We start from the raw sequence: 13933 nt of genomic DNA on the forward strand, positions 1-13933 counted from the left end.
GATCGGTGCAGCTTCTGCAGTAATGCGGTCGATGTACCGGTCAGTCGTGGTGAAGAAGGAGTTGAGCTGTAAGGCGAAGCTCTCGATTTACTGGTCAATCTACATTCCCACTCTCGCCTATGGTCATGAACTTTGGGTCATGACCGAAAGGGCAAGATCCCGGATACAGGCGGCCGAAATGAGCCGAAATGAGATAGGGTGAGGAGCTCGGTCACCCGGGAGGAGCTTAAAGTAGAACCGCTGCCCCTCCACATCGAGAGGAAGCCAAGGAGGTGGCTCGGGCATCTGTTTCGGATGCCTCCTGGGCGCCTTCCTAGGGAGGTGTTCCGGGCATGTCCCACCGGGAGGAGGCCCCGGGGAAGACCCAGGACACGCTGGAGAGACTATGTCTCTCGGCTGGCCTGGGAACGCCTTGGCATTCCCCCGGAGGAGCTGGAGGAAGTGTCTGGAGAGAGGGAAGTCTGGGCATCTTTTCTTAGACTGCTGCCCCCGCAACCCGGTTCCGGATAAGCGGAGGAAAATGGATGGATGGATGGATCAGACAACAGAAAGTTAGTGCTAATTATGGGTGTTTTCAACTTACATTCTTATTTTTTTAACCAAATCAAATTTATGCTTATAATCAAAGGATTGCTACATCCCAGTAAACCATTAGATGAACAATAACATTTAGTAGCTGAAAACCAGCTCTGTGTCTTGCATGCCAGTTTATAATTAACAAACTGAAACAAACAGCATACTCGTCAAGCTGCAAACCATAAACTAAATGTGGCACGCCAATGCCAATGCACCGTTGTAAGGTTGCGTTCACCACCAATCTAACTCATGGGAATGGGACAAATGAGAGGCCACTGTGACTTTTGGCCTGCAACATCTAATAAATTCATTATTGAAGTTCAAGTGGATGTTTGTACCAAATTTGAAGAAATCCCCTTAAGGTGTTACTGGGATTTTGCTTTCATGAGAAAAACGGCACAAAGAGAGGCTGAAAAGATTTATGTTGTCTCAGGGCAACACTGTGCAGTCGAGGGTTAAATATCAGACGCAGTCTGTGGCAGAAGGAATACTGAGGGTGCTGGTGTAAATTACCATTCTCCCCTCCTTTATTTGCATATCTAAACAGAAACGCCTTAAAATATATGTTGCTTGAGACCAAACATGCAATTTCCAGGAGTGCTTCTTTTTCCTTTTCTTTCCAGCGCAAAACCTGCAGTAACTGCAACTCCTTGGTAAATTAGAACACACAATTTCACTATTTAGCACCAAAAAATGAGCCACAATACCTTACTAAGTTTGGTAGTAAAGTGTTACTTCAGGATGGCTTGCATGATATCCAAACTATTAATGTGATAGTTATGAAAATGTGCTTGCTTTGTAACACTATAAATAGGCTGGTTAGCAACATGAGAGTCTAAGGGGAATCTGTGGTTTTCTCTGTGGTCAGTGGCCTGGCTACAGGCCTGGTGTATAAAATCTCCTGTCAGAGAAGTAGGTCAGTTCAGTCAGGGTCAGAGCACATCCACTTCAATGACTGGAGCAATGGGACTTCAAATGACTCTTCTGCAGGCAAAGCTGCACAAATACAGTGCACCAACACACAACACAGAGGAGGGTAACATTGGTCATTAAAGAATTACAATATTAGAAATATTTAACAGTGTTCTGTTAATTTTCTTTTGGCATCTGTGACCCACCTAGCTTGTGGAAGTCCATAGCTGGTGCCCACTCCAACTCGAGGAAGGCTGTAGACCACTTTCTTTACTGTGGCCTGGTCAGGAAAGTTGAACATCACTGATGCTGTTGAAGAGCAAGAAACATCAGTTAATGATGGAAAAAAGGAAAAGAATCCTGTATTTCTAAAGCTATAATTGGCACTAAACCTACTTCTGTTGGCCATGAAGACCTCCATCGCTGTGTTCTGCAGGAGGTAGCGTCTGGGGAAGACTGCTCGGATCTCGCTGAACATCCACTTCCCGTGTAAACCCTCAGTGTATGCTAAGACCTAGCAGGCCAACAGACGAAGGACATTCATTTAAGAGAGATTTTCAATTTCAATTAACTTCGCCTGGTAAAATAAAGGTTAAATTAACAATAAGTATTATAAAACCATAAATCGTGCACATCTATTGTAATGTGAAAGCTGCATATAACAAAACAAGGAAACATCAACAAGAGCGTGTGCTGCAGATAAGAAAGTGTGACAACAGGCTTTCAGATGATTTATTTAAGACATTTCCTTTATATACAATGCCACTGGCATTGAAGTACTCTATCACAACGGCGATGAGGCAGGTTCCCAGACTATGAATTCAATTATTTGAACTAAAGCAATGGGGCCACTGCTTTATTGTGATACGGACATAAAAACAAACCAACTCTGAGCCAACACTGCTTTCAAACTGTATCGGAGCTGGCATAAAAATGTGGCCTGAACAGAATTCCTCAAAAGAGAGATCAGTGTTTAACATTTGCGTACTGCTTTGCTATATTAAAAGGTGAGTCTTGTTTATGGGCATCACAGCAGTAGGTGGTGAGACTGTTATCCCAGCTGGAATTCAAACCTGATACTAATACTGTAAGACAATTACATTATGCTACTAAAATCAGTTCTTAATAACTATTGAGTATGTTTTATTCTAAAGAGAATGTTAATATCACATTTGTACCAGCTCATTTATTCCATATTAACTTAAAACAAAGAATTAGTGAGGTGATTATAGCATAATTCAAGGCACTTTTATTCACAGTATGAGCTCTCTACAGATTCTCTATGAGTGTTTCACACTTTTTCAGCTCATCTATAACATTAGAACAAAGGCAAGTGGTCACAAAACCACCCCCTGAGTTAGTGACACATAAATAATCACACAAAAAAAACCCCCACAGTGCCAAGTAGAGAAGTGAGCAGACAAAGGATCATTAGTGTACCACTGGGACTGTAGGTCCACACAGAAAAAACCAAGACAGTTGTTCTGACAGGTGAGAATGGTCCCCTCACACACCTTTCCCCCTCCTACCATCTCACTTCCTTCTGACTGAACAATTGTATCCAACAGTATGAGCTGGGGAGGCACCTCATCAACACCCCAGGTTATAATCACACGGGTTCAGTTCAGAAAGAGAGTGTGTGTAAGAGAGAATAAAGACATAACAGGGCAGTAAGGGGGTGAGGCCCTAAAGTATATTATTGTGTGTGTGGGGGGGGTCCCTATATATATATATGCGTGAGGGTGATTCAGGTGGAGTAGGTAGGCAGAGAGGGAAGCAGAGTGAGATGTTCAGCTGGGTTAGGTGTGATGCTAATGCTCATTTAAAATAGTGACAGGCTGAAAGAGTGCAGTGTGAGCCAGGCTGCTTTAATTTCTCCCTGGAATAGCTCATGCCCGACCTCCGTGCCACATCCAAAATCTCTGGAGCTCAATTAAAATTGGATTAGGTGGAGATGCTGGATGTGCAGCACAGCATCTCTGGTCCTCTCCTCCCAGTAATGCCCCTGCTTGACACCTCTGCAACCCCCAACTCAAACAGTTGTCATAGAGACAGCACAGCCCAGAAGAGGCAGCATGCTGACTGGATGGGGGATAGAGAGGAAGGGTGGTGAGATGGAGGGATAGCTGTGAAGCTGCAGGCACACTGTTGAGGGCCAGCATCCGCTCTGCAGTACCTTTCATCCCCCTGCTGCTCTGCAGCCAGATGTTCTGGAAGCAGTCTTTTGAGTGCAGTGCAGAAAGGCAAATAAGACAGATATGGATCATGGGAAGGCTACAACATCTTACTTCATCAACGCACTAGCAAGCTGTTATTTGAATACATATTAAGTTAGCTGGATGTTTGGAGAACAGTTTCTCATTTCAGCACAGACTTTATTCCTTTCATTCCTTACTTTTTCAATTCATCAATGCCGTGAATGGTTCTAGTAAATAGTGACTTTGTACACTACATCATGCACTATAAGATTCTGGATCTATAACAAGCCAGAAGTAATAAAAGTGCAGTTTACATGGGTTTGTCAAGCAGATACTGCAATGCAGGTTCTTAAGAATTGAAAAACATGAAAACTGCTATGACATGATAGCTCCAAATTGATTAATATAATATTTTAGTAATGCTTGTTCCTTGCTACCCAGCTAAAGTTAACATTTTGCCATCATGACAAAGCACAGGCCAAAGGGCTGCTGTCAACAAAAGAAAGGCTAAAGAGCAGAAAAAAAGAGCTGATTTCAAACAGCCCAGATCAAAAAATTTGTCATAACAACAAAGCTTTGCTCTAAACCAACACACTGGGGCCCCTGTAGACTTGGAGATTTGACAAAGCCCAGCCCTCATTTTTGGAGGCCCAGCTGTAAAAAATGCCATTTAATGAACCTGTCTGCCGAAGCTGTCCCCTGCCTGTCAGAAGTGTCAGCCAGTGACAAGTGCTGGGGACGGCCGCCTCCAGTCACAGACAGGCCTGCCAGCCTGTCCCCTGCCTGTCAGAAGTGTCAGCCAGTGACAAGTGCTGGGGACGGCCGCCTCCAGTCCCAGACAGGCCTGCCAGCTGGAGACTTCGGCCCCAATCTAATCACGCCACCAGGAAGGGACCGGCACTCTGCTCTTGGTCTGTCACGCTCAGGGCTGGGGAGCAGAGAGGGGGCGGGTGCATGGGGGTCTGGTATGGCCGACAAGCACAGCCTTTTGTTTCCACACAGGTCCCTCCATGCAGGCTCATTAGGAGCCACAAGCGCATGCGCTGCTCTGCCAGCTGCAAGGGAGATACACCTCTCCAGCATAATAGCCATAATGCAATTTAACATCTCTGTCCTCACTTTCCTTTATTTGCCTTCTCTACAGGCTGCATTCTGCCTGTAGAACATCACAGGCAGAAAACTGAAAAATACTGTGACAGATGAGATCAGAAGAGGCACAGGTGACACTGGTGTTTAGGCTGAAACCTGTATAATAATGAGCAGCTGCTGAAATGGAGCACATCAAACTTAAAAGCGATAGGAAACCACTTCCTTTATGGAAATAGATTCTAATTATATTTGACTTTTGAATAGTTTTAACCCCACATCGACTAAGACACTATGACAGAAATTAATAAATCTAATGAAGAATTTTCTCTAAAACCTGATCCAATTTTCTCCCATATGGAACAATGCAATCCCCCCTCTACTGCATTTACACCAAAACAAGAAAATAATATTATTCAGTGAGATTTCCAAGCCAACATGACTGATATATTTATATGAGACTTTATATGACAATCTGACAACCTGGTATCACAGCACCTCCGCTGCATTCTTCTCAGATTTGTCTAATAGGCTTCCACTATAAAGCCTCCCAAGTGCATGGTCCCAGGCGGCCACAGAGAACAGTGAAGAGGAAGAATAAGGGGAGGATACTAGCAGCAGGTTCATTTTGAATGATATGACTACCCCCTCAGGAGTGAGTGGGATGGATTTCACACATGGCAATTTGGAGGATCAGCACACATTACGTATACTGCATTCAATGGCTGACCCCAGGCAATATGGGCTAAATCTGTGAAGAGGCTGAGCAGTCAGAGAAAGCAAAGAGCAGGAGCAGAAGGCATCTCTCAGCTAAGTGTGAGTCCATCATCAGCCACAGACATCATGGTAGACATGGGTCATGAAAAATATATTTATAGAAATGTTAGAAAGTAGAACATATAAACTAGAAAGTAAAAATCAGAGTTTAACACAGTAACAAATAACTTGAGAGGTCTGTTCAAAACTGGAAATCCAAAAAAATCACCACACATAAACCACTGGACCAACCTTCTGACAGAATACATCACATTAGAGAAAATGGCATCCACTCACAAGAATAGTTTATCAGCTTTTTATGACACATGGAACCCATTTTTAACACATTTAGACTTGAACCAAATACCTGGGGCTGAGGACACGCACATTCCCACCAACCTCTAAAATGTAACAAGCTGATTTTATTAGTAGTACTGTTGTCATCATTATTATTGGTAATTTTTTATTTATTTATTTCCCCTCCTTTTCCCTTTCTTGCATTTCATACCCACACTTCACACACTGCAACCTTGTTAAACACTCCATATCCTTTTGTAATGTCATGTAACTGTTGTCTTGTCTCCCATGTTCGGTACCGTTTTGTTAATAAAATACCTTTTCTAGCACATGTGATATCCACCCTACAGATATGTTGTGTTGGTTCAATTTGCCTGGATGCCAAAATATCAGCCACTGAAATATCTGCCTTTGCCAAAATACAGAGGAGGTGAAAGGAGCTCACTGAAATAAAAAAAAAACAAAACAACATAATCTAGAAAGCATGCTGTCAACTTTATCCATAGAGACGTTGTAATCAATGGAAATAGGTCTAATGTTGTTCACAAAAAGGTGTTTACATTATTTATTATTGCAGGGAAATTGTTTCTAGAAAGCAAAGTTCCTGCAGAATGTTTCACAGACACCAAAACTAAGAATGGGGGTAAGGGAGAAGGTGCTGCATAACTTTTAATAATTTGGGTGAACTGACCCTTTAAAGAAAAAAGCAATAATAAACACAGTGCATTCCTTTTTTTTCCTACCACCGACTTAGGTGTTTCACCCATGAATTTAAACTAATGTTGGCTTATTTAACTTTATAAAGTCATGCAGGCAGAAATCTTAGTTGTATGTCCACAGTGTGCCCAAATCCACACTTTTATTTTAGCGTTAATCCCTTTTACATACTGTATATTTATATGCCTCAGCATTAAAGCGTGTCTCATCTGATCCCCTCTTAATGTGACAACTGTTATGAAGTGCAGAAAGATGTGAAATATTCCCTCAGATTATATATATATATATATATAAAATCAGCATTTTACTTGCTTCCTCTCTCAGAGACCCATATCTCAACTTCAATAAAGTAGCGGGCTCCTAATGCAGGTATCGGGTGAAAACAAGATTCAGATTTACATAATCAGTGTCACTATACATTTGGGTGGTAGCTGGAGTGTGGCAAGATGACACAGCTCGGGTGCTCTGGCAGGACCAGTGGGATAAAGGAGATGAATATGCATTAAATATGCTGGCAGTTCACTGTCCCAAATGTCCAGCCAAGTTTGTCAATAACATTTATGTCAGGGATGAGATTTCATGCACATTAGCAGGCCCTGCAGCAGTATCTTGAACACTGCCATGATAGGACAGGTGGGAGGAGTGGTTCAACTAGTATGCAATTTTCTCTCAAACAGTCTAGGTTCTTTAAATATTTTCTGTCTCACATATTAACTATATAACACCTCAAGAAACACAAAACATTTACTTAGACTTGTGGTTACCTATACAGCGATTATACATACAGCTTTTTGTCAAGCCATGAGATACCTGTAGGAGGTTAGACGAAGTGATCCAAAACAAAATGTCATTTCTTTGATGACCTTACTGATACTGAAGAATAGCCAGAAAATATATGTTTAATAATGATATCTTATGATCTACATGCAACCATAAGAACACACTGTATTTTTTTTAGACTTCTCATGTAGCTGGATCTTCACACCTTTACCCTTCACAGATATAGAGAAGTGACAGTAAACCTTTACTAGAAATAGGTATAACCCCAATTACCAAAAATACAATGGGTCTAAAAATACTGCTAAAACTACAGTACAATACCAGTCAAAGGTTTTGACACACTTTCCCAAACTTGTGTCCAGATTCTTGACTGGTAGTGTACATGAAAAAGACACTTGTGCACTGAAATTAGTTACATGGATCATATTCATTCCTGGGTCAACAGATGTAACATGCACTGGCCCTCTTGGAGTTTGTTAATGTTTGGCATGTGTTGCGACAGGAGTGGCACGTCTGTGTCATTTCTGGCAAATTAAAATAATTTACTTATTTATTTATCAACAGATTATTTGGACCCCAAAGTACAAAATTTGCACTCCTTTTAAACCTGTAAATTTGCATTTAAGCTAATATAATTCACCTTTGTAGCAGTGTTACTATGGCGATCAAGTAGTTTTTAGCATTCAAAATTTTTTCCATGAAATGCACATTATTTTATCTCCAACCTGTGAGTGGAATGTTACTCAACTGCACCGAAATAAACAAAGAAAGGGGCACAACAAACATTTCAACATACATAAACAATCACTGATCCGCCCACAGCCATATCTACACACATGCATGAACACACCAAGTGAACCCATCATCCAGATAAACAGCTTGAGTATGCCTTCACTAAGGAGCTTGAGAGAAGGAATACACTCATTTGTTATGGGGCCTTTTCAGCAAACTTTTTCTAATGGGACTTTTTCAGGGACTTGACAGCCTTAAGATGACTGAAATCTTCCTGGCCTGGGTACCGGCTTCCTCTGGCTGCCACTGAGAGTGCCAAGCTGATCACTTTAAATCCCACTTTTTCTTTTCTTTGTATTTATTCATTTATTTATTTATTTGGGTGGTGTGTGGGAGGGATGGGGGCTCAGAGCAAGACAGAGAAGGGGAAAAAGAACAAGACAAAGATGGAGAGGTGGAGAGACAGAAGAGGAGAGGGACAGAAAGAGCAAGTGGTTAGAAGAGAGGGCTTGATGAGCAATGAGCGCGCCTCACTCGTCCTCAATTAATCTTGTCTCTCTACCTTTGCTTTGGTGCTTCCCTCAGCACCAAGGTAATAATGACACCCTCATCCATTATCCTTTTATCCCTGTTATTCACTGGGAATTGCTTAATAGTAAGTTACAGATTTGTCCTCCATCGTATAATTCTTTCTGTCATTTGCAGTATATCATCTGGAAAACACACAGCCCCCTTCCTGCTGGACTCTCTTTGAGGATTATCGTGGGTGACACCTTCGGGTTGCAGCCAGAATCGGAAGCATCATTTTTTCAGGCATAAAGCTGAATTACCCTGACTTATCTGTCACTGCCAAAAGCACAACAAGCCGTTCAGGGCAAAAGCAAAGGTGGAACAGGTTCTTATCGGCTTCTCTGAACGAGAGGGCTTGTAAATTTATGCTAATGAGGGCCTTTTGTCATCCAGACTCACCCCTCGGGGCTGAGCGAGGCTGCAGGGGATGATAATCTGGCTGTTGAGCGCACTAGATAATTTGTACTTTATCCTCATGTAATTATATAGTTTAAATCTTTTTACCAATGCTAATCCTAAGGCATCAGGAAGTGTCTTAACCATGTCTATGGTTCTTAGCAGCACTAGTTAGCGTGCATCTGACTGTCTCTCATAAAATCACATAGGAGAAGTGCAGCATTGATATAATTTGTCATCCTGTTGTCCGTGATATGAATGTCGAGAAAGAAAAACAGAAGAGACCAGGGAAATGGACTGAAAGGAGAAAAATCTGGTGGAATAGGGTACCGTTGCACAGCTTTTAGGTCTCTCTGCTGTCCAGTGGGACTCCAAGCCGTCCTGTGTGCCTGCCAAAGCCGACAGCCCCTGACAAGCTGCTTGGCGTGCTGTAATTTGACTAATTACACTGGATTAGTCCATATTAATGCTAGCTGTTTTCTCCAGGGTCACTGACCCTCCCAGTGTGTCTCTTGCTAGTTTCCCCCTATTCTGTGTAATCAAAAGATACAGAAGAAAGAAAGTATACCCTTTGTTTCCTGAAAGTAGCATGTAGCTACAGTATAACCCTGAAATTCTTTTTTTTACGATACAGGAGAATGTGTTACAAAGCTGTGAGACAGCCTGTACTTTCCTGAGGCGAATCATCACAGGATTCTTTGATAACAAACTGCATCTTTTGTCTGCAAAAAAGGGAAAAACAAAATAAGGTCTTATGAATCTCACAGAGGAACCAGAGTTCAAAATCTTTTTTTTTTTTTTTACATGAGGAGACTGAGGGTCTCCACCTGCTGACAACATGAGGGGAAAGTTTCATTTTATTTTCACTTTTATATAAGGATAAGGATAAGTGATGAGGCATTGTTTGTGCATGTGGTTTGGTGTTTTCAGGGGTACTGAAATCCAAGATAAATATAAACAGTAAAATGAGTAGGTAAACTCAGAAAACCAGAAAGAAAACCTATCTGGAAAAAGAAGAAGGGAAACCAACTCCCACTTGTATTTGCAAAATGAAAGAAGAGAAATGAGCCATAGAATATGTGTGTTTTAATAGAAGTGGTTTCCCAATTGTACTGAATCAATTTGAGTTTCACACAATGGAAAGCCAGCTTCACTGTTTGTATATGCTCCTCTGCCTAGAATACGGTGCAATAATAGTCTTAAACTAGGCGTTATAAAGACAGAATACCAAAGAGGCTTACAGCCTTAGTTTCATGAAACATTTAGGAAAAGTTCCAAGGGCTAAGGATGATGAAAGAAGGTAAGCTTCAAAATGGGCTTCTGGGATCCACAGCCCTTATTGTACAGAAGTCACATCAAATTAACACTGAGGGCCATTTGCAGCCTTTCTTCTCCTGAGCTTTTCAGACCGGATTAAGCTATGAAAACTCAAATTACTAAAGTACCTATTAGGCATTATGCTCACCCTTTCTTCTCTCTTTGAAAGTCACTGAATGCGCTTCACTTTACTCATACTTCAATTCACAAGTTGTTTGCCCACTTCAAAGAATGGCAATTTTATAAAATGTGTCTTGTAAAATGTATATTTCTACTTGCACTGAAAGAAACCCATCCCTGTATATTTGTCAATAACTTCAGTATTTCACATGGATAATTTATATACTTGTATATATTTTATACACATTTTAGATTTGCTTGTCTATAATACATTTATCATTTTGTGAAAGATTATATTACATAGACTTTGTAGCTTAGTGTGACAATGCAGCCCACAGTATTCAGCCAGTTTACTCCGAGAGTGTCTCCACAATGCTGAAAGGCCAGTATTGCTGGGGTTCTCTCAGGCTCTCCGCACTCCTCTTTGCTCTTTCAGTGCTTCTTTATAGAAGCAAAGGGAGTGCATGAATTGTAATTATGGCTCCTAACAGGATTCAAGAGCGCACAAATGATGGCACTTGAGAACCAGGTCGTGTGGAGTTAAATGGCTGTCAGACACTCAAAGCTCCCCAGCATGTGAGCAAATCCACAAAGGCTGGATGTGTCCACTTCTAGGGCTCTTCTATCCACTTTCCCTCTCATACAGAGAGATTAAAGATCAACTATGGCCCCCTTAAAGACCCATATAGCCTTTGTGCATTTTGACTCAAATTCCAGTTCTCAAGAAGGGTTACAGCTTTACAGGTGCTACTGAACCTGAAAATGAGGGTACAAATTTGTGGCAACTAGTAAAAGACATACATGGCTCTGACTCAAAGTATTTCATCACAGAAAATGTACTTTTTATAAAATAAATAAATTTAAAAAAGCAAATTCTTTGGAAATTTCAAAGCAAATGAGACAACACCAGCAGTGCACGTGAGAGGTGAATGAGAGATTAGGTAATTGGTACCACCTGAGAAAACAATCTAGTGTCACAGTGTCAGATTATCTCCTGACCTTGCCTTCAGAATAACGGGAAAAGATCATCTTTGCTCCCCAGACAGTTTCAATAATTTACCTCAATACACATTAAAGAGACCAGCCTTCAGTCAGGCCCTATCCAGCTTCAGTTCCATTCTAGTCCCAAAATCAACCTGCAGCGTGAAGTCCCTATGCATGACCCTTATTGAACTCCTAATTGGATTGATTACTACCAAGGAAAAAAATTATTCATTCAGCTGAGATAGACTATAGCATTCTTTCCAGCAGTTTGCCTCTTCAACAATAACATTCAAAATCAAGTCACTGAAAACTTTTTTTTTTTTCCAAGATTCATCAGATTTTCCAAACATGGGAGTATAGACACAGGGTGCAAGTGACGGGCTGAAACAAAGCCCAGCACCGGCCATTGTGTAGCCTTTCACTGTTGTAATGGTCTTAAACTGGCTACAAGCTGGCTAAGGGGCGACCAGGCTGCTCAGCTCATTTCTCCTATCCAAGACAAACTCTGCTCTCTGAGGTCGGCTGATGAATGAGTGAGGACCTATCAGTGCATGTAGAAGTTTTCAACACATTTACAGTAATTATAGAGAATAAATAGCGCCATAACAACAACATCAATCAAGTTCATTACGGAAAATAGCATAATGACAATAATTACAATAATATCTCATTAAGAAAGAGAATGAGAGACAGGGGAGAATTAATAGCAGACAGGTGTACAACACAGCGCAATTATGGAACCTGAAATTAGTTCATTGCCTCAAGGCAAACTGAGGAGAAAGGGAAGGTTGTGAGGGAGTGTGTGGTGGGTGGTGGGTGGTGGGGAGCTGGTTTCAAGGCTGGGAGTAGGACTGATAGAGTGGCTCACTGACAAAAAAAGAATTGCAAATAAGCAAACAAAAATGTCTTAAATGTGTAAATTAGGGAGAAAAATAAGAGAGAAAAGCAGCTTTTCCCTGCAGACTGGTGCCTTAGATGAGAAGGGAGCAGCGAAACGTGATCAAGGGGTGCCGTGGAGCGGTGCGGCAGGCGTCAAGATGAGCACTCAGCCAGCAAGTGGCAGCTTCCCCTTTTCCAGTCAATCATTCATTACAGAGCCAAGTGCTGTGGAGGAGTGCCTCCTCTTTTTGACCTATCATATTACTGCCTCTGTAAACTCCTAATCCCCCTATTCGTTAGATGGTGTCAACAGCCGACATGCTCTCACCCTGCCGCCGCACTCCCTGCTCAGACACCTCCCAAGCTCTGCTGAGACCACAGAACTGACACTCTAATAAAATCATTTGAAATTTAACAGGGTAGAACTGCAACTTTATCCATCTGTTTTAGTGCTTTCATCCACCTTTTTGACTTGTTTTTATCAACATAAAAAGACTCTGAAAATTCACTTACCAATTAGTTAACTTTTACTTTTACCTTTACCATCAATTTCAGACCCCTGTTTCACAGTAAGCAAAACTAGGAAAGTCTGACTTTAGCTATTCAATTTTTCATTGGCTGGTCTGCGCGGCCTGGTTCTTTTCGCCTTGGGGCTGTTCCTGAGCAGGTGAAAGCCTGAAGGCAAGAACCTGCACATCAGCACTTCTTCGTCCATCACGAGTCTTTCATCAAGAGCCTGTCTCCTGAGCTTCTCTAATAGAGCCCAGTGAGATGACTACTATAATGAGTCCAACAGATGAAAGCCCAGCACGACAAAACAGTATTCAGATACATTTCCACACACCGGGGGCATCAATCAGGGACTCGCTGTGTGAATGTTGTTATTTAGGTAAACAAAAGAATCAGATGCAGGCTGGAGAATATGAAACCCGATGAAGCATCTGTGCTTTGGCAGAACTCCAGAAACTAGTCTAAAGGAGATGAATATGTCATGCTGATCAGGAACAACAGAAACCAATCAAGCTCGTCCCAAGCATGTGCAAACATATCACATAACCAACTGTCCTTTACTCACATCCATTAGTGCAAACACACATACATAGTGTATGTTTATATGGAGCCATACAGTGTGTGGATGGGTTTAGTTTTACACTGACAGATACCAGATAGAAGATACTGAAGGAAACGACAGCACTGATTTAGGTTGGCTGTGAGTTTACTTGAATGTGACACTGTCACAACCAAACTATGACACACGAGTGAAAGCCAGCAAAGTTAATGTGCTTAATCTTAAAATATCTCACCTTATTGGGAATATATATGTAAATTTGTGAGATAAACTTTGTCACGGTTGAGACACACCTACCATATAACAGGGTTTGAAGGATGTTAATTACCGTATAAAATAAGCAATTGGCATCCTGCTCCATATGTCCCCCTTTTTTCAGTGAGGAAGATGGAAATGAGGTGGGGTAGATTTGATTGTGACATGCTCTCCGTCTGTGCTCCACAATGTGCAGCTTTGCCAGTAACAGGCTAATATTCAGCACAGCTCACCACAACCAGAACTAATGAAAGTAGACAAAATGTCTCTGCTGCCATCTTTGTCTAGC

General features: G+C 41.6%; 1 protein-coding gene across 5 annotated transcripts in view; it reads right to left on the reverse strand.

Annotated features, from left to right (window-relative positions):
• Positions 1-13933, reverse strand: part of LOC109967493 (neurobeachin-like) — a 193426-nt gene that overhangs the window by 36409 nt on the left and 143084 nt on the right. For all 5 annotated transcript variants that reach the window (XM_020613099.1, XM_020613098.1, XM_020613097.1 and 2 more), the window contains 2 exons: positions 1885-2002; positions 1695-1797 (listed from right to left, as the gene is read on the reverse strand). In XM_020613099.1, the coding sequence (XP_020468755.1) occupies positions 1695-1797; positions 1885-2002 (221 nt within the window). The remainder of the gene's footprint in view (positions 1-1694; positions 1798-1884; positions 2003-13933) is intronic.

Source organism: Monopterus albus, unplaced genomic scaffold, assembly GCF_001952655.1.
Source record: "Monopterus albus unplaced genomic scaffold, M_albus_1.0 scaffold130.1, whole genome shotgun sequence".
Classification (NCBI taxonomy): Eukaryota; Metazoa; Chordata; class Actinopteri; order Synbranchiformes; family Synbranchidae; genus Monopterus; species Monopterus albus.